Source organism: Pyxicephalus adspersus, chromosome 5, assembly GCF_032062135.1.
Source record: "Pyxicephalus adspersus chromosome 5, UCB_Pads_2.0, whole genome shotgun sequence".
NCBI classification, from domain to species: domain Eukaryota; kingdom Metazoa; phylum Chordata; class Amphibia; order Anura; family Pyxicephalidae; genus Pyxicephalus; species Pyxicephalus adspersus.
In genome coordinates this window covers 4,528,895-4,551,103 of record NC_092862.1, presented here as the reverse complement: position 1 = coordinate 4,551,103, position 22,209 = coordinate 4,528,895, and the positions used below count along the sequence as shown (strand labels likewise).

The 22,209-nt window shown below is 43.0% G+C and overlaps 1 protein-coding gene across 1 annotated transcript in view; it reads left to right on the top strand.

Moving 5' to 3' along the window:
• Positions 1 to 392: 392 nt before the first annotated feature.
• Positions 393 to 22,209, top strand: part of SCRIB (scribble planar cell polarity protein) — a 110,960-nt gene continuing 89,143 nt past the window's right edge. Inside the window, exon 1 of the mRNA XM_072413217.1 lies at positions 393 to 1,046. Coding sequence (XP_072269318.1) covers positions 888 to 1,046 — 159 coding nt within the window. The 5' untranslated portion in view covers positions 393 to 887. The remainder of the gene's footprint in view (positions 1,047 to 22,209) is intronic.

The following is a 22,209-nucleotide window of genomic DNA, read 5'->3' as shown; positions in this document are numbered from 1 at the left end:
TGCAGGGAGGCGGGGAGGATTGGTGTGGAGTTCCCGTCGTGCACCGGGCAGCGGGCCGTGTCCCTCCTGACAGAGACTGGAGAGCCGGAGAGTGCCGGGGGACACAACACACCGGGGCCGGGCATAGCTCTGTATACGGCGCCATTCTCACTGACTATAGTTTGTACCGGGGGCTGCTGAGTACATGTACCAGGGGGTCAGAACTGTGTACTCAGGGGGTCCTGCTTCTATCACCTCTAGGTACAGGGGGCATCTGAGGGGGCAAATAGGGCTCTCTATATACAGGGGGATATCTGAGGAGATAGATAGGGCTTCCTATATACAGGGGGCAGATAGGGCTCTCTATTTACAGGGGGGTATCTGAGGGGGTAGATAGGGCTTTCTATATACAGGGGGGTATCTGAGGGGCAGATAGGGCTCTGTGTATACAGGGGGGCATCTGAGGGGGTAGATAGGGCTCTCTATATACAGAGGGCACCTAGGGGCTCCATCTTATACCATAGCCCCCCCTATATACAGAGGGGCAATAGGGGAATCTGAGGGGTCCCCTTTTACCATAGAGCCCCCTATAACAGAGGGCACAGCTGGCACTGTGTAGGAGGGTTCAGTATAGAAGGGTGGAGGTACCGGTTGGCATTGCAGTACTTTACCATAGGAATTGATCAGTGAACTTGCTATAGTGTAGATCATTGCCCCCTTGGCACAGCACTCTTTACAGTAGATCAGAGGGTGTCAGTGCCCAGCTGGCACAGCCGTGTCTATGTAGTATACATGAGGTGCCCCACACATTGCGACGCATGCAGCTGTGGCCCTTGCCGTAATCTAGAAGAGGGCAGGGACCCCCGATGGTTTGTGTTGTATAGTTGGCACAGTCCCCACTGGACACCATGTTGAAGTGCATGCCATTGTGGCGCTGCAACCGCCATGTGGAAAGCGTGGACCGGCGGCACAGCTCCCTGCACACTGTGCCCGAGGAGATCTACCGCTACAGTCGCAGCCTGGAGGAACTGCTGCTCGATTCCAACCAGCTCCGGGAGCTGCCCAAGGTGGGTACCTTATTGGGCAACAGTGTATGCTGAGAAATAAGCTATAAACATTGCAAAGACTGGTACTGCTGGCATAGAGGAAGTGAGGTGATGGGGCAAGGGGTGCAGGACAAGCCAACCTATTGATGTATCTCAGGTAAACATTTTGGCATTGCCCTGGTTGGTGGCATAATGCTGGTGGTATTCTAAGTCTGGCACTGCTGGCATATAGAAAGTAAAGTTACGAGAGGCAGGGGTGCAAGGCTAGTAAATTGATGCATCTTATGCCAACCTTCTCTTATATTTGGCTTTGTACTGGTTGGTGGCATTATGCTGGTGCTATTCTAAGTGTGGCATTGCTGGCATAGAGAAAGGGGTGCAAGGCAAGGCAATTGATGCATCTAATGCCAACCTTCTCTAGTTGGTGGCATTATGCTGGTGGTATTCTAAGTCTGGCATAGAGGAAGTAAGATGATGGGGCAACAGAGGTGCAGGGCAAGTCAACATACTGATACATCTCATGCCAACCTTCTCTTATATATATGCCATTGTCCTGGTTGGTGATATGCTGGCACCCCTGGCATGGAGTGTCTGCCGCTTGGTTATATTGGGTCACATAAATTGATGACTGGTAAACTTTGGTCGTGTACAGAATTTCCTGTCCCCTCTTATTTTAGATTCAACAGAGCTGAAATAATTCAGTGTGCCCTCTCTGATGTTGGCACTACCCTGCTAATTAGAATCATGTCATCTGGATTTAGGTTCAGACGCGTCTCTCCCAGTCACCCGTCTGACTGGCCCGCCCGCTGCAATCATCTGACTCTTTGTAAACTTTTTATGAGTTTCTCTGTCAGAGTTGATGTGCCGAGGCGGCCACCATTCATCCCCGGTGCCTCGGTGCGGCTGAACGGCGTTCATTGATCGGTGCTGTGACTCCAGGGTGTCTTGTTTACTTTCTGGGTGGTGCTGTCATTACTTATAATACATCCCGCGTTAGGAGGACCGACGTTGTTGGTGCAGGCGATGCGGAGGCTTCAGGATAAAAGCCACCCTGTAAAATAATAGCAGGCTTGTAATTAGCAGATTAGCCGGCTCCATGTGTGAGTTATGTTAGTAGAGAGTGCGTTCAGTTTGGGTGGATTATTGTACTGCTCATATCACAGAATATCTCTGTACGGCATGCCTAATATTCAAGAATTTCATTTTATTCCCTCCTATATCAGTGCTTTATTTATATACCCTTCCTGTTATTATCATTATGTGTTCACAATGTGGAGTTATGTGTGCATAAGAAGTACAGAACTTTGCAAAGTCCCAAAAGCTTGTCTGCACTGTTATCCCCAGAAGCCGAGCAGGAAGAAGCTGTAGGTGGGCGACTACCCCTGTATTGTCACCCAACTTTTCACTAAACAGCTGGATGGTGCGCCCAACTAAGAGGATCTAGGGAGAAGACTGATCTGTACTGGATATAAACATCCTTGTAACTGTACTTGTTTGGGGTTTGTGTGAGTTTTGGGTGACTTGCTCCTCCTGCACCTCTCATATTGCAGAATATCTCTGTACGCTGTTTGCCATAAAAGCTAGGTGGGTTTTGGTCTCTGTATTGCTACCAAACTTGTACCCCAAAACAGCCGGGTGGTGCGCCCAGCTAAAAGGTCCTGATGAGATCGCTGATCTGTATGTAAATGTCCTGGTAACTGTACATGACAATGTTTTGGGTGATTTTACTTCTCAAATTGCAGAATATTTCCATACTGAATGCTTAATATTTAAGAATGGCATTTTGTTCCCTCCTATATCAGTGCTTGAATTTATTACCCCTTTGTGGAATTATGTGTGTTCATATCAGGATGTTAAAAGTACATTGCAACATTCCCGATGTATCTGTATGGAATCATTATTATTATAACTGAACATGGGAATGCTTGGGGGTTTTATCATTAGGAAGGAATAAAGGGGGATTCAGCATAACATTACCTTCATATATGTTCAATGCAAATCCAACAAGAAAATAAGCGAGCATGGAGCTTGCAGGGAAGCTGATGTACGCTTTATATTTTTCTGCTGATTCAGGTTTGGGAAGTGAGAGATCCGAGCAAGCTAAACACTGGGCGGTTTATGTTCTTTCTGTTCTGTATCCAAAACTCGTGTTTTTTCCCAAGTGGCCGTTATGACACAATTACTCCCTTTTTATACTTTCAGAAGCTACTTGAGAACTTGTGTTTTGTCTTACATAACTTCTCCTATCCCTGTTTTTTGTCAGTTGTATCAATGCCCCTCATTTAGGGTAATTGCTTGGATACAAATTGCTGTTTTTTTTATTAAAAAGTGTTTGTGAACTTAAGACTAAAGATTTTCTGGTTTTTGAAGAGTACATACAAATGTTATTTTTTATTTACAAGTTGTATCTTTTGGAACATTTGCCTTTTTGACTGGAGCTGTTGTCCTGTAGTCTCATAGCTGTGTATTTTCAGTGTTGGATCATGTAAGGTTTTGCTGTCTCCATAAAGATAGATTTGTTCCCAGTGAAGCGCTGTACACATGGTCATTCTGTTCAGTTGCCCTATAGGAATGCACAGCGGTCTCCCAGATCGGTTGCTCATCAATTCAGGGACCTCTGAAGTAATCATGTAAGATTTTCACCATAGACGAGCACAGCCGTTCATCAGAACATTGGACTTGTATAAAAAGCTTTAATCTTGTCAGGTTTGCTGTGGGACTTTATATTGTCACTTCTTGTACTGCTCACTGTTCTCCTTGCTGAATGAAAAGCTGTACCTGAGGACCTGGAATGCAAGAATCTCCCTGTTATACTTTATCCACCTCCCCTGCTGCTTCTTCATTATTACCCCACCAGTCATCGTATTCCTAGTCATTGTGGTGGCAGCTTTGATATTCAGAAATATTATTGTTACACAATATTTATATAGCGCAGACATATTATGCAGCGCTGTACAAAGTCTATAGTCATGTCACTAGCTGTCCCTCAAAGGACCTCACAATCTAATGTCCCTACTATGGTCATATGTCATTAATGCAGTCTAAGGTTGAATTTTTAAAGGAGAAACCGATTAACTTAACTGCAATGTGGGAGGAAACCTGAGTACCCAGAGGAAACCCACGCAAACACGGGGAGAACCTGCAAACTCCATGCAGATAATGTCCTGGCCAAGATTTGAACCTGGGGTCCAGCGCTTCAAAGGGCAGAGTGCTAACCACTGAGCCACCATGCTGCCCAAATGTGGAGAAGATCAGCCGACAGGCAATACTGGGGACTATTTGCCCTAATCCTTCCTTTTTTTGCACCGCTTCCACAATAAATGTCTTTTTTTTTTTATGCATGCCTTGACTTACGTCGCTTTACTAAATGAAAGAAAATGTTTGCTGAGTTTAGTAAGGACCTTTTGTCAACTTGCTTTAATGAGACAATGCATTGTGCCATTGAGATGCGTCAGAGATCATTCAGAATTCTTTGCATTGAACCCATTTTAACTACTTTCCTATAGACGTGTATGAGGAAGAAGCACACAACTGTTTCATTTTCATTTCCTTCAGCCAGTCAAGAAAAGTTTTTCCCCCTCTTAGTATTCAGAGTGATCCCAGGTTCACCTTTTATGCAAACATTCACTTTCCTGAATGAACACCTTATCTTGCTTTAGTAAATCAGCCCTTTGTGTGAACTCTACAAGCTGTGTAGCTGATTTCAAGCCTTGTGTGCAATGCTCGCACCATGGTACACTTCCCAAGGGAGATAATGAACGAGTCATCTTGCCGCACACAGATATTTTCCATCTTGCCGTGGAATCTTTTGCAGGTGGACGTCAATCCTTTCCTCCCACCGGCAGGGAGAAGGAACGAGACACACACATACTCCAAACTTACCTGATGGTTGAGTTGGTGAGGAAGTGTGATTGTTGGTGAGAAGTGGTACCTAGGAAAGTTCCACTTTTATCAAACGTGATCAGGCCGGCCATTATTGCAGAAAGGAACTGACGATGTCCCTTTTGCAATAATCCCTCCTACCTGCCTGATTGGCCTGGGTTTCTTGCAAAAAACTGAGCTGCGCATGCGTACCATTGGCTTTGGTTGCCAGTATATCCGGCATTCCCAGGCTTCTCTGCGTGTACCGGGAATAAATGAACTCCTGCGCATTTGTTCAGGCATCCCAGCCATCCTGATCCGAAAATTGTCTACCAGAAAAGAAGATGGAGACGCATTGCAAAGTAATGGACACAGGTGAATAACGCGAGTTTAGGGTCTTTTTTTTTTTTATTGAAGAGCCAAAAATAATGAAAGATGTGTGCAGAGTTCTTGCCACCAAACTTTTTAATGTGCATGAGCATTGTCCCCGGCCCCTTTTAGCTGGGCGCACTACCCAGCACTTTAAAGTAACTGAAGAGTTGAGTTACAATACAGGAGCTGCCACTCAACCTCCAGCTTCTTCCACACAATTTCTGTAATGATGGTCCATTACATGATTTACAGCAATATCTATATATACTTAAACAGTATTTTGGAGTTCAGCTCTTGCTGCATGTTGACAGGACATTCCCTGAAGACACTTAAACTCTGCAAAGTATCTCCTCAAGATAAGGACATTTTGTTATGTCCTACAAATACCAGAAACCTGGATCAAATCAACATTTTTATACTCCTAAGTGATATGTAGTCATTAGGTGATCCCCTCTATTCCCTGTGCCTTGCTTTGCCCTTCCCATGTGTTGTGTGCTGTAATAAGCTCGCCCTCTCCACTCCTAATACATTATTTATCTGCTAATTGTGGTTGAGATACTAGCCGAGGATGAAGTGTGATTCTGTAACCTCTTCCTGTCTGGAGTGCCCGATGACAAACTATATCGGATTTATCATTCTGAAATACCTTCCTGTCTGGTGACAGATTATTCCGTGCCAACATCGTTCTTCCTTTACTGGCCAATGTGTATTTCAGAGAAACGTTGCAAGGTTGGGATGCAGATGAATGCATGATTACACGATTATAACTGGATTAAAAGGAGTTTCTAAGATATTAAAGGTTTTTGAAAACTAAAACATTGTCAAGGAAATTGTCGTCGTATTATTAAACAGGATTTATATAGCGCCAACATATTACGCAGTGCTGTACATTAAATAGGGGGTTGCAAATGGCAGACAGATACAGACAGTGATACAGGAGGAGGAGCAGGCCCTCCTCCGAAAAGCTTACAATCTAAGAGGTGGGGAAGTATCACACAATAGGAGGGGAGATATGGAATGGTGAGTAAGTGGTGAGGGTTTAGGAGACAGAAGAAGACGGGTAGGTGAGGTTGAAGCGTTGGGTTTTAAGAGAACTTTTAAATGAGCAGAAAGTAGGAGCAAGCCGAATAGGATGAGAGGAAGACCATTCCAGAGAGTTGGGGCAGCTCTAGAAAAGTCTTGGAGCCGTGCCTGTGATTAGTAGGTCATTGGAGGAGAGAAGAGACCGGGTAGAGGAGTATTTCTCAGATCAGAAAGGTAAGTGGTAACAGGTGCTTGAACTTGATTCTAAGGGGAAATGGAAGCCAATGACAGGAACTATAAAGAGAGGCAGAAGAAGAGCAGTGGGGGGAAGGCTGTGTATGGGGTAGGTAGGCGGGCAGGCTGTGTATGGGGCAGGTTGGCGGGCAGGCTGTGTATGGGGTAGGCAGTTAGGCTGTGTATGGGGTAGGTAGGCGGGCAGGGTAGGTGGGCAGGCTGTGTATGGGGTAGGCAGGTAGGCAGGCAGGCTGTGTATGGGGTAGGTAGGTAGGCGGACAGGCTGTGTATGGGGTAGATAGGCGGGAAGGCTGTGTATGGAGTAGGTAGGCGGGAAGGCTGTGTATGGGGTGGGTAGGTTGGGGTAGGTAGGCGGGAAGGCTGTGTATGGGGTAGGTAGGTTGGGATACTCTAGCTGGTTGTAAGAACATACAGATTTCTGGTTATTTTGCAGCTAGTTGTTTGTTTCTATAGCCCTGGCTGGGGCAATCTCTGCATAGGAGAAAATTTCTTGATAGGCACATCGCAGCCTCCCATAGCTGTCTGTCAGCACGGTATTAGAACGCTCGGGTCAGGAAACTCTGCTGCCTTGAATATTATTCTGTGGTGACATTGATGATCCTGCACACAGCTTGGGGAGCTTCCAGGATACTTTGTGTTGCTTTCTATGTTGGACGAGGTGATAAAGAGATTATAGCAGAGCTTTCTAGTACCACTAGTCCTCTCCGGTGATTACATTGCTTGGCACAAGTTTCTGGCCATTTTATCATTAGTGCAATAAACTGATGAATAATTATTACCCCCAGCAGCGAGTACAAGTTATTATAATGACACGAAGGGAAGTTACTTATTACAAAGTCAGCTGGAAGGAATGTGGGGAAATGTGATTATAATTCACCAGAAACAGAACTTGTGTGTTTTTATTTATCATTACAATTCTATTCATAGATAAGTACAACAAATTATTCAGGACTTCAATAAACTTTTATTCAGCTTGTTCAGAATCATAAGATAAGTGGGATTCCCCAGCTTTGGCTAGTGAGCATTGTTCCTAAGGTGGACATATTGAGGTTTTGGTAGTACAATACAGAGAAGAAGGATCATAAATGAAATGAAGTATAAAGGATGTGAGCTGGAGCTAAGTTCTGTATTTTAGCCTCCTTCTTTATTACAAGGTTCCCAAAATGCAAAAATGTTTTCCTGCATTAGTAGAGCAGGATAAGCCCCGGTGCAGCACAATCCATATTCTGCTTCTGTGGATTGAGTTTTGTGGACACTTACCTGCATGGTCTGTCATCCTTGGATGCAAACCCATCTTTATTACGCAGAACCTAAAGGAATGCCAGCTGTAATTGCTGTAGTACGTTGGATACCTGGCTCCGGGGAATCACGTAGCCTTGGAGCGGGCTGATTGAGACATGTCAACGTCTGACTCAACTATTGCAATAGAGACATTGCATGACGGCATTATGCTTAACATTTATTTATAAGAAAATACCATTCTGTACATCTCTTTGTCTCCTTACATCCTTTTTGAGTTGTCAATGTTGTTTGTACCTCATTGAAACTCTGAACTACTGAATGCAAAGGATAACCATTACACATCCAATAAGCCACAAAATATTTCCACATATCTATTATGAGGTTAAGCACCAGTGCCAACATTAAGCCCAATCCCAATTATGGGGTCCTTAGGCTGAGGCTATGTACATGTCAGATTATTCTTGCCCGATAATTGCTTTAGGGTTGATAACCGAGAATCTGGCGTGTGTACAACACTCGTCTTATGTCGTTAATTGGATCCACGTACAATCATAATACATGTGAAGAGGAGAGAGCACAGCGGTGTGCCGCTCCGTCGTTCTCCCCTCATCATAGAGCAGAACAGTGCTCGTTCGGTCTTTATCGTTGGAAAGGATCCTGAAAGATCCTTTCCAATGACAGTTATTGAATGCGTGTACCCAGCCCAAATACATCTTCAATAAGTGCAGTGAAAATAGGAAAAAAGCTTTAGGTGGAACTAAAGGTCTATTTTAAATATCGGGCATCATATAGGTCCTTATTGCAGAAAGGGAGAGTCGATATTCCTTCTTGTTTTCTTATCTGCCTGATCGCTGCCCATCTGTTAGAATTAGAATTATTGCCAGGGATTCCCAGCTTTCCATGCGGGTGTCGGGGCCAAATAGACTCCTGCGTGCCCGTGCAGAAGTTACATCATCCTGGCCAATCAAGATGGCCAAAGATCGGAATGTAGAGGAGAAGGGGAAAGATTGTGGTGCCCATGACCCTACGGGGAGTATCCCTATGGTTTAGTTCCACTTGAAGAGTTACTCTACCTGACTTTATGGGACCAAACCTCACAGGATGCAATCTACAGCAATGGGCAGGGCTGACAACACTCCTTAGGATTTACCTTACAGCAGAGGCTGAGTTGTCAGTTTACTACAGGCTGTTGGGGATTAAATGGATGAATGGCCAGCAGGACAGGAATTCGAGCAGGGGATCATCTCCGTAGGGATTCAGATAACAATAGAATCCTGACGGCATTGTTCTCCCCCAGCCCATTTTAGCTGGGCTTATCACTGGCTTGTTTTTTTGGGTGGCTACTAAAGAGTTCAGTCACAGTACAGGGACTACCACCCCTTTTAAGAAAATACTGGACAGGTTCTATTTCTTTTCTTTCTTGCCCAATACTGAAATGAAGTACATGTAGTATTTTTATTAAACAGGATTTCAATAGCACCAACATATTACTTAGCACTGTACATAGGGGTAGCAAATGTCAGACAGATACAGTGACACAGGAGGAGGAGGTGAGGACCCTGCCCTGATGAGCTTACAATCTAAGAGGAAGGGGAAGTATCACTCCATAGGATGGGGGATATATGCAATGGTGGTAAGTTGTGAGGGTTTTAAGAGACAGAAGAAGACTGGTAGGTGAGTTTTCAGGGCTCTTTTACATGTTCAGATAGGATGAGGAAGACCATTCCAGAGAGTCGGGGCAGCTCTAGAAAAGTCTTACAATCCAGGAGGTGGGGGAAGTAGCACACAATAGTAGGATTGTGTATTCAGCTAGAGCAGTATTTCTTAACCTGTGGTGGTCAGTAGGAAGAATGCCTCTTACATTGATGGCCAGTGGGAAGAATGTCACACTTATCGGTAGTCAAAAAGATCATTGGGGTCACTTAGTCTGACCTGAGAGCCCCAAACTGCTCATTGCTTTAGGAACCCCCAGCTACCTCCGGAGGAACCCTGCAGTGCTGCTGGGGGTTCTGTTCTCCATATGATGTCAGAAATGCAGTTGTTGCAAATGTGCTTAGGAAAGCCGCCAAAGGTACAAACAGGTTGAACACACCTTTTCTAATAATAGAGGTAGGATTTTCCTAAAATGTGATAGATATGCTAACCTGAGCACATTTCTTACATGTAAAAAATGTTTAAACGAAACCTGGGACATATGCAGCCTTTGTTGCTGCTGACCTGGCTGTCTCTGGCTTCAATACAAATTAGAATGAATTTACCTTATTATTATCCATTATTTATATAGCGCTGACATATTACACGGCTCTGTACAAAGTCCAAAGGAGCTGTCCCTCAAAGGAGCTCACAATCTAATGTCCCTACCATAGTCATATGTCATTAAAACAGTCTAAGGCAGGGGTGTCAAGTCAAACTCTGGCCCGTCGACCAAATCTTGCCCGCAACGTCCTTTTTTTTGGCCCCCAAAGGAATCCTAAATATGAATTGCAGCTGGCCCGCCGCTATGTTGAAATAGTGCCGCTACTACAATTCCTGGCATCACTCGCGTCTATTGACCAGTGGGCTCTCTGCCCATGCGTGGCCCCGCATTGGACTGTTTTATAAACGCAGGGAATTGTAGTAGCAGTGCTATTTCAGTTTCAAGTTTGGCCCACAACTTTGTCTAAGTTTTTAATTTTGGCCCACTGTGTATTTTAATTTGACACCCCTGGCCTAAGGTCAATTTTAGGGGAAGCCTATAGCAGGTCCCATAGTTTATATGATTATTATTTGATATAACTTATTTCTAAGTGTGCAAAACATAAATGCATTTTTTCATGTGGTGTCTGAACAAAGAAGATTAAAGCCCTGACTTTAATAAATCTTGTGTAAATAAGTGGCCCTTGACCCAGAGGTGGGTGTTTTCGGACTTTGGATGGTGGATTAAATTTCTCAGGTTTGTTCAGATTTCCCCTTATTCCTATCCTGGTGACTCATGAGGAAGTGAGAGAATATCCCAGAACAGATATCTCCTTTGAAAGATTTTCCATTAATCTGGTGACAACTATAAAATATCATTCTTACTAATTTCTATATATCAGAAAAAATGGTGACCTGGACAAATGGCGAGTCCTGGTAAATCTTCCAAGTGTCAAAAACAATTGAGAGGGCTTTAAACAAGTATCCTTTCTAACATGGGGGAACCCTTGAAATAGTTTTCAGGTCTTCAGATAACCCCCTGCTATAATTATAGCCACATTAGTGTGGTGATCAATAGGAATAATTCCTCTTACATTACTGGCAATTTGAAGAATGTCACCCTTACAGATAACCAAAGAGATCATTGGGGTCACTTATACTGACCTGAGAGGCACAAATTGCTCAAGCAACCCTGATAAGTCGACACTGATTTAAAAGTTAACTTAATAATCATAAACACAATCCTACTAAGCCGAGCTCACAAGTAACTTGTTTGTAGAAATCATTGGGTGGTGGAAGCTGAAATGGACTAATAATTGGCAGACAGTTTTGTTATAATGCTATAATTTGTTATTGTTTTGCATGAAGCTATTGGGAGTGCAGCACAGATTTTATGTCTGGATTTTCTTTATAGCAAGAGTTAAAATAGAGGCCCATGTAGCTGTGAAAGATCCTAATATTACCCATGCATGTGTCCGTTCTTGCTGTGGTAAATGAAGTGCAGTGTTTGTAGCTGCTGTGATTTCTCTGGAGATGGAGTACTAAGGAGGTGGTTGTGTGATACGGTACAAGGGGGGAAACGCCAGTCTGCGCTGTGGAATGAGGAAGAAGCTTCCGAATTCTTTGGAACCCTTATGACTGAGACGCCCTCCTCCCGCAGCATCCTCATCATTAACCCTCCTCTTTTACTTGCACAAAAATTTCCAGGGAATGCTGATCGGGTGAGAATTGCCCTGTCTGCATTATCCTGGGGTTGTAAAACTGAAGCCAGAATATATATAATGAGAGGTGGGAAAAGTCTGATTTTCTTTGCAAAATAACATATCTTATTTTCTTTGTGCCTTGCAGGACAATATTTAAAAAATTTAGGATGAGCAGCACGGTGGCTCAGTGGTTAGTACTCTGGCCTTTGCAGTGCTTGGTCCCAGGTTTGAATCTCGGCGAGGACATTATCTGCATGGAGTTTGCAGGTTCTCGCTGTGTTTGTGTGGGTTTCCTCCCACATACCAAAAACATGCAGTTAGATTAAATGACTTCTCCCCAAAGTTGACCTTAGACTGTAATAATGACATATGACTATGGAAGGGACATTAGATTGTGAGCTTCTTTGAGGGACAGCTAGTAACATGGCTATGGACTTTGTACAGCACTGCGTAATATGTTTGCACTAAATAAATGCTGTGTTATAATAATAATGTAAGATTTTCTTTCTCAGCTCATTGCTGTAGTTGTAATATTCTGTAATAAGGAATTGTTTTGTATTCGGCATTGCAAAATGCATGCAACAATGGGATGTGGCATGTTGTGATCGGGCCCTTAGGTGACCAGCCCCTATTTAATGTAATATATTGGCGCTTTATAAATCCTGATTAATAATAATAATAATAATAATAATTAGCAATAAAGCTGAACTATGTCTATACATGTATGAAGTTGGTAAAACTGACTTCCTACAAAAAAAGCTATGCAAGAAACTTTTCCAGAACTTCACCATATCTTGTACAGATCTTCATGCACCAGAATCGTGTGATGGTGGCTTAGATCTTGTTTTGGATCGTCCTCGACGTTACCATCACCCTGCCGGGTGCTGCAAATTGATGTCCTTTACTGTGGGAAGTGCAGGGAATCCCAAAATGTGTTGATTTACCATTGCATGGTCATAGGAGTATGGTAAGAGAATTGGCATGGAGTATGAAGAATTTGAACGAGACACACAGGAGTTTGCACAGCTCTTTACATATAGAGATTTGAGGGAATAGGCTTTTCCCAGAGGAGATGGAGGTTACAAGGAGCGTGATGTTCTGGAACAAAAGCTCGTGCTTTCTGCATCTCTGCTCCAAGTTTTCAGCAAAATGTGTTGTCTTTAATTACCATAAGTAACACTTACAGCACAACAACTGCAACACAAGGAAAGCACAGAAGTGTGAATGTAACCTTTGTCTAACCCTAAAAGGTTAAGTTACCCAAAGGCCCATTTACACCTTTGCCCATATGGTAATGCACACTCCTAGGTGTCACTAAGCTCCTTTAGTTCCTTGCAAAAATGCACTGAATTGCTATGTGTGGATGTAAACCAGCTACATAGGAAAGAAAAGCTTTTTAACTTGCACTTTCATGTGATAAAAATCATGCGCTTCTGCAGCAAAATAATAAAATGTTAATAGCCTGGTAAAGAGTTATGCTTGCCTTGTCAGCTCTTGGTGCGAGGAATTACTTCTGTGCCAAAAACGTTTTGTTGACCTTTTATTGGCTTTAGGGAAGGGAATTGTTAATGTTGTTAAAGAAAAAATATTTGCATTACAGTATTTTCCCCAGAAGATGCTGTAGGCGTCTAACAGCCCCTGTATTGTGACCCACCTTTTCAATAACCACCCAAAAAACAGCAATGTGGTCACCCAAAAAGTGCCGGGTGTTGCGTCCAGCTAAAAGGGGCTGGTGAGAACACCGCATTATTTTTTGGCCACCTTAAAGCCGAACTAAGCCTGCTATAGTCGCCTGTCTGCGTTCTGTCACATGGCGTCGCCATCTTTCTTTTTCTCTTCCTGGAGACTATCTTTGGTAATCTTGATTGGTCCGGCTGGTAATCTTGATTGGTCGGGCTGGGATACCTTAACTCCTGCACAGGAGTTCATTCATTGCAGGGGAAGCCGGGATTGTTGGGTATCCTGGCAGTCAAAGCAGAGCTTTGTGGCTTTTTTTTCCATAGCAATCAGAGAGGTAGGTGGAAATATTGCACATAGCTTGCCCCTTACTGCAACAAGGAAACCTGCCTGGTCGTGGAACTTTGGTAAACAAAGTGCATAGAACGGTGCAGTTATAATGGTTATAGGTACTTCCTCAATGTAACCAATCTTCCCTTCCCATTGCAGCACATGTAAAACCTTCATACTTTTTTGGTTGTGTCTCGCTTTTGACTCCAGTACTCAAGCCAGAAATTCTTTTAAGCTGGGTGGAAAGAAATTGTAGGTGGGTGGCGGCCCCTGTATTATGACTTTAACTCTTCAGTAATCACTCAAAAACAGCCGGGTGGCTACTGAAAAGTGCCAGGTGGTGCACCCGACTAAAAGGGGCTGGGGAGAACACTGGACTCTCTGGCCTTTCCGCTGGTCCTTATTTCTCCAGTGTTTCCCCGTCCACAATGGGACACAATAACAATTAACACATATTTTTACACATTTTTAATAACACATTATTTAACACAATTACCAAACACTTTTGGGGTGGGAGAGCGAAAAATCGGACATCCAACATGCACAAGGTATGTTGAAGATTTAACTATCTCCAAGCTCTACCTCAGATTTGCTGCAACCAAACCAGCACTTGCATTAAAATGTAACATTGTAACTGTACTTACATTATCATTACATTGCGGACTTTGAAAAGTAACTGCAATGGTTGCCACTGAACTGACTGGATTCTGTATTGATGTATCAATTTATGAGCCTCACAGACTGGAACATTTGTAATCCGTCAGCTGGTTTGTGCGGCCAATTCTGGATGAACGGCTGCTTTTGTTTGTGTGATTTGTTTGCATTAGTCTGCAGAATCATACAGCCAGTTTTGCATACAAGTTTTCTATGCAAGGGTGCAATATGACCGGATCTAGTTGTCTGATTTTAGAAGGGTTTATTATTTGTGCAGACTTTTGTAGATCTGTGTGGATATTGCATGAGGCTGACCCTGTGCAGAACATTATAAAGCCGGGCTGTGCTGTTTGGGTACAAGGTACAGAAGTTTCAGGGTTTGTGCTGTTCAGGTTTGGAGAGTCTGGTAATAAGATTCTGCACTTCTATGAGCTGCAGTGTGCACTCAGCCGGGTGTGTGGATCAGGTGAATGAAAAGGTGTGTGTGAAACCAGCTCTCTGCAGACACAAAATGCCATTGTTCTTTGTACCGATTATTCCGTGGCACCGTGCCCACTGGAGTACTCTGCCAGTCGCAGACAATACAGCAAAGGCAGGAACTCTGTTTACTGGAAAGATATAACGTGCATGGTATTGGTGGAGGCTTGAACTTAAAATGTGAGATCTAGGAGGTGTCTAGGTTACAAGATAGGAAAAAAACCTTTCTATGCAAGGGACAGAAATCTTTACAAATGATGATGAACTCGTAAACCATCCACCATTGGGGTCAAGGCACGTCACGCCAACTCCACAGACTTCATATGTCCCCTATTCTGGTATTATTACACAGTATTTATATAGCACTGACATATTACGCAGCAATGTACGAAGTCCATAGTCCTGTCACTAGCTGTCCCTCAAAGGAGCTCACAATCTAATGTCCCTTCCTTAGTCATATGTCATCACAGTCTAAGGTCAATTTTAGTGGGAAGCCAATTAACCTAACTGCACGGTTTTGGAATGTGGGCGGAAATCGGAGAACCTGGAGGAAACCCATGTAAACACGGGAAGAACCTGCAAACTCCATGCAGACAGTGTCCTGGCTGATATTCAAACCTGGCACTGCAAAGGCCAGAGTGCTAACCACTGAGCCACCGTGCTGCCCGGTTATATCATGCGCATATCATTTCTCATGTTTTATTTTGGACTCCAAAATCCATATGGCTAGGATTGTATAGTTGAAGCTCACTTAGCACGTTAATACATTAGGTCATTTGTATGAGTAGTAAATACTGCAGACCACATCCAATATTTGTTCAAAGGTTACAATTGGACACACAAAATATCCTAATATTCCGGTCTATAAATGAAAAGTTTCAGGTGTGTCATACTCCAGGTATGCAGACTTCTGCTGAAAATCCTTAGATTTCACTGCACACTGTGAGCTTCTTACAATATGCATTAGAAGCTGCAAAACTCAGGCAGGACAACACCCAGCTTCATCTAGGGTTTACCTCCCCTGTCTTGCAATCTTTGCCCTGGACTTTTCATTCGTAATGTATTTCTTCAATTATGTAGGCTCAGCACATGCAGCCCTGTGTTCCAGAACATGCACCCATAAAGACTTTTTATTATTTTTTTTTATATTGTAGTATAATTATATATTGTAGTATATTATATGCAAAGAGCCAACCCAATGCTTGCATCAAGGCTGGTGACTCTGAGGCAGCTTCAGTGCTTTGCCAGCCGCTGGGTCACTCAAATTTAAGGAACCGGCATCTGCACATTTTTTGCTTGGCAGCAATGAGCAAACAGTACTGGTACCACTGACTTGCACCCCCATTTATTTTCTATGGGGCTGTTGCGGGGAGAAGCTGCTTGTATCATCTCCTATCATCCTAGCATGAGGAAGCAGTAACCACACCACATCTTTATGGCCGGTCTGAAGAAGCAAGTTGATGTAATATTTTCAGGAAGCTATCAAACATTTCCAGCTCATCCTATTGGCTGTTTCTGCATTACACAGAGAAGTGTGAATGTATATTGTATGTAAAAAACTCCAATACAGAAATTTACATCCTATTATACAAGACAAACACTGCCCTGCCTAACTTTGATCCTTTTGTTTCAGATTAATGAAAAGTTTGGGTCCCATGACTTTTTTTCCCCTGCCTTTGGAAATATCCCTAACATAAAAGCAGACAGCAGTTAAAACAAGTTGAGCTACAGGTTGGGGAGTTAGAAGATGAAAGCTCAGGAACTTGGAGGCGTTTAACTAGTTGGCCTTTGCATACTTTATATTTCTGTTACAACAAGTTCCCTTTAAGGATCAAATCATGCCAATTGCAGCATAATAACGCAGGAAGAATATTATCTGACTTATTTTTCAAGCCTTCAAGTCAACACCAGGATTCCTCCAGAGATTGCTGGGGGTTCCTGGAGCAATAATCAGTTTGTGCCTCTCCGGTCAGTATAATTGTAATTATTATTACACAGTATTTATATAGCGCCATCATATTACGCAGTGCTGTACAAAGTCCATAGTCCTGTTACTGTCCCTCAAAGGAGCTCACAATCTGTCCCTACCGTAGTCATATGTCATTAATGTAGTCTAAGGTCAATTTTTTATGGGGAAGCCAATTAACCTAACTGCATGTTTTTGGGATGTGGGAGGAAACCGGGGTACCTGGATGAAACCCACACAGAGGGAGAACCTGCAAACTCCATGCAGATAGTGTCCTGGCTGGGATTCTAACCTGGGACCTAGTGCTGCTAAGGCCGGAGTGCTAACCCCTGAGCCACTGTGCTGCCCCTATAAGTATAAGTGACACGAATGATATTTGTGGCTATCTGTAAGGGTGACATTCTTCCCACTGACCACCACACTAATATACTGTGGGATGTAGATCTAGGAATTTATAGAAGGTTCCCTGAAGACCTGAAAGATATTTTCCAATGGTTCCCTCATGTTAAAGCAGAACTAAACGCAAAATAAAAAAAACACACACCTTTAATCCCGCAGATCCGTCGGGAGGTTTCTTCATTTGTTGGTTCCCGCGTCGTTCTTCGGCCTGGTGCAGAGGAAGCAACGGGCGCCACCATCTTCTTCTGTGTTCTTCGTACATCACTTGATGTGTGAGATCGCCAACTTTTTTTTCTCCCATTAAAGAAGGGCTCTTTCTGTGCATGCCTGAGATCGGTGCAGAAGGAGCAGCCAAGAGCTTCTTGGAAAGTGTGACGCGGCGATCAAGACAAAAAGGGGGGTGCTGCACCTTTTGTTTTTCTCCTACTTTATATATGAGAGCTGTCTTTTATATAAAGTAAAAACTATAAGTTTCGGTCTGCTTAAAAAAAAAAAGTTGAGGATCACTGCTATAAATTCTTTGCTGCAAGGCTTGAGTTGCATTAAATAGATATCTAATTATTTCATAATATTGCGTTTGATATTTTTTTTTGTATCCCAGTTTTTTTTATACTGGTTGAGGTTATCAACACAGTGACCCACCATTCCTTGACTTGTCACAAAGGAACAGAAATTCTGCAGATTTCTAATTCTCTAGGTTGGCCCTGTCCCACCACAGACCCGTAATCCTCCCTGGGCCACATTTTATAGCGCTGGGTCTGTCATCTCGTATAATGATAATTAATTCTGCCAGCGACAGATTGGAGAGTAATGAGCCAGACTGAAAGGTGCGATCTGCAGCAGTGCAGCATCTTGTGATCATCCCCCCCATCCTTATTGTTAAACAGTGTTTATATAGCGCCAACATATTAAGCAGCGTTGTACAAAGTCCATAGTCATGTCACTAGCTGTCCCTGAAAGGAACTTGCAATCTAATGTCCCTACTATAGTCATATGTCATTACAGTCTAAGGTCAATTTGGGGAGCAGCCAGTTATGTAAACTGCATGTTTTTTAATGTGGGAGGAAACCGGAGTACCCGGATGAAACCCACACAAACACGGGGAGAACCTGCAAACTCCATGCAGATAGTGTCCTGGTTGAGATTCAAACCTGGGACCCAGCACTGCAAAGGTGAGAGTGCTAACCACTGAGCCACTGTGAGTTATGGGATTGAAAAGGATGAATGGAGAGGTGGGTGGTTCAGGGTTCTGCTCAAGCATATAAAATTGTGCTTCTGTATATATTTCCTTGATTTGGCTATTTAAATTTCTTAATATGGAGATAATATGATTTAATTCACCACACCCAGGATAAGAATCTGTGCCCACGTTAGAAGTGGTGTGGCACTGTTTGCCGTCTCTGCCCCTGCCTATCCAATGCCTTATTATGACACTGGCAGCTCCGGAAGGAAGCAGACAATTAATCAGGTTTTACAGGTCCTGGGTTTTCCAGCTAAACCCATTCAGCCGATACTATACTGTTAGATTCACACTGCCCCGGAAATGTTTGTTGCCCTGTGATATACTATGCGTCCATTTTATCTCCCAGCACAGCGTGTATAACACAGATACTAAAGAAGAAAGATTGTTGTGGACAATGTAAATTAATTCCTCCATTTCTGAGCTCATATAACTTGCATTGCATTTGACAAAAGCAATTCACCCCAATTCATTTTACTTGGCAGTAGAAACCCTTGTGATAGAGAGCTGCTAGTAGTCTCTGCCAAAATGCTTGCATGACATTGATCTTCATTCATTAATGCTGCCGCCACTCTGGTATGTTTGGGAAAAGCTGCACTGTTAATGAACTGGACTGGAGAACTAATTTGAAAACAATCTGTCTGCCTGGCAGGTGTAATCCGCTGGTCTGTGACGGCATGGTGGAGGTGGCAGCCGTTGTTTAAAGGGAGGGCCCTGGCGCAAATGTACCCAAAGCTGCGAGGCTGGGAGTGAATGTTTCCATCCTCCTTGCAACTCTCTTTTCCATGGTCCCTACTGTGTGTCCTGGATGTTCTTCAGTCTCTGGATGTTACCTCACCAAAACAAAAATACGGATTGCATTCATTTAGTGCTATTATCCATGGAAATCTGTCTAGATGAAAACCAAAGAGCCCTGAAAACCCAATCTTTTAAAACTCATCTACCAGTCTTCTTCTGTCTCTTAAAACCCTCACAACTTACCACCATTCTATATCCCTCCTCTTATTGTATGCTACTTTTACCTCCTAGATGGTAAGTTGTTTTGGGCAGGGTCTTCTCTTCTTCCTGTGTCACTGTCTGTATCTGTCAGTCAATAGGAACGCCTATTTAATGTACAGCGCTGCGTAATATGTTGGTGCTATATAAATACTGTTTATTAATCATAATAATAATTCTTGTAGTATGTCAACTGGATACATCAGGAGAAGCAGTAGTCCATTATTCTCCCTCTATTCCAGTGTTTCTCTACTTTTCCAACTAAAAAGTTTTCACATCATAGGGATCCCCTTCTGTAATTCCTATATCCACAGCTCACAGTACTTTAGTATGGTTGTCAGTGGGAAGAATTCCTCTTGCATTGATGGCTATTGGGAAGAATGTCACTCTTACAGATAGCCAAAAAGATCATTAGGGGGGTCACCTAAAGCGGAACTAAGCTGAAAATAAAAAATCACCCTTACCTTTATTCCCGCAGATCTCTTGATGGGGCTGAACTTTTTTGCTATCCAGTACGGCGTTGTCATCCTCTTTGCCCTGGAGTAGAGGAGGCGCTGGGCACCGCCATCTTCTTTTTTCTCTCCCGGTCTTCTTGCTACATCACCTGATCTCACACTGCGCAGGTGCGCCATTGGGTGACATACCCCGTCACAATGGGGAAAAACAGAGAGCTGATCTCACTGCACATGAGTGAGATCGGCATTTCCTTCTTCTTAGTGGAAAAAATGCCCCTTCTGCGCATGCCTGAGATCGGGCATACGCAGAAGGAGCAGCCAGAGCCTTCCAGGATGCGTGACGTAGGTATCCCTTGGAGGCTCTGCGCTCCCCATTCAGTGATCAAGACTAAAAGAGGCGGTGCTGCACCCTTTTATTTTATATTTTTTATAGGGTGTTGCATTTAAAAAAAAAAATAGTTTTTACTTTACATGTTGTCAAGGGGTTGTCTAACGTTTTATGTAAAGTAAAAATGTTGAGTTTAGGTCAGCTTTAAACTGACCCAAAAGGCACAAATTCCTCAAGGAATCCCTAGCAACCTCTGGAGGAACCCTGCTTGGTAAACACTGATCTAGTGTCTGGCTTTAATTGAGGGGCAATGACTGATTCACAGCGCTGACCATTTTCATCCATATAAAATCCAAAGCATTCCAGAAACATAAAGACATATCCTGATAAAAGTTGCATTTGCAAATGAATGCAATGGTTTTGTAACAAATGACATTCATACTCGAACACCCGTGTTGTATGTAATCTATTTCAATCAAATATGATGCAAAGCAGATTACAAAACATATGCTGTAGAATGTTTTGTCTGTTCAAATTGTAAGTTATATAAAAAAAAAAATTAAAGCAGCTTTTTTTTTTAAAAAAAGTTGACACGCCATAGATAATTTTACAAATTAGGTCAAGTTGAAAAACATTGTCGGGAGCTGTTTAATGTTCTGTAATATTATTAGAGTCTTTAGCTCTCATCAAAACCTTTCTCTTCCGGTGGTCTGTGGGATGCAAAAGTAGCTTGAAGCAAGACAATAGCATCCGTCATTGAATTTATATAGCTCTAACATATTACGTAGCACTGTACATTAAATAGGCGTTGCAAATGACAGATAGATACAAACACTGACACAGGAGGAGGAGAGGACCTTGCCCCGAAGAGCTTTCAATCTAGGAGGTTGGGGAAATATTTCCCATTTATGCTTTGGTCTTTGCAGATATGTGTGCAGCATTTATAATCTTATTTTGTTTTTTAACAATCGTACAACATTTTACAGGCTTGGTGTCGTTGGCACACGGGTGTTGTGTCTGTGCTTTGTGTCTGGGACCATTCAATGTGTCACTGAGGGGTTGGCGGTGATTACCCAGTCACATGTTAAATGATTTATGTTTTACGAGGCCATAGGGAACGTATGCCCAGCCTCCTCATCTTTATTTGTGGTTTATCTGCCCATTACAAACTCATAAAGTACAATGAAGGGGATCCAGGTGTCAGTCCTGCGGTATCTTGGTGGCTCGGCACGGTGCCAGCACTTTGTTTTACATCCACGTGCTCTGTGGCGGAACTCGGGGACCGAAGAATCTCTCTATAATAAACAAAAATCAGGGCCTTAAAGTCTACAATTTTTTTTTTTTCATGCATGTGCAAAATTAAATTTTATGTTAAAGCAGAACATATGTTTGTGCTTTTGTCATAATGTGCAAGAATGTTTGCATACGATGACACTTTACCTGCTAAGCAATTCACACTCTCCCCATTACAGGCGGTCCAGACTTCACTTGGTTGTCATCTTTGGTTTTTTTGCAGAAGTTTCTTTACCACAACAAAAATGTTGTGCTGCACTATACACATTTGCTTTCTGTATTCTAAGACTGAGGATAGGCCGCAGCATCTATAACAGAACTGACATACACGCTTTCCTCTGTCATTACAAAACCTGTCTGACAGCTTTTTAAAAAATGCGACTTTAGTTCTTCTTTGAAAAAAAAATCTTTGCGCCTTTTGTAAATGGGTAGATTCTGTGCTGAGGCTTTATGAGCTATACTGTGTAAGTGGCAGTTAGTTAGGTTAGTGCTGATTCAGCAGTTAGGTTGCACAAAGGAACTCCATGACAGATCATTCAGTTTGAGATATTGGAGGAGATGTCCTGATGGGATCCCTGCACCAGAGATAATGCACTACAGTGGGAATCATATATGAAGCTCATATGTTTGACGTTCACTGCGATTCTTTTCTTTTCACTAGCTTTTCATTTTTTTGCTGCTATGAGACTCGCAAATGTCTACAAAAGTCTCCTTATATTACCCCTTTCTTTCTTTCTT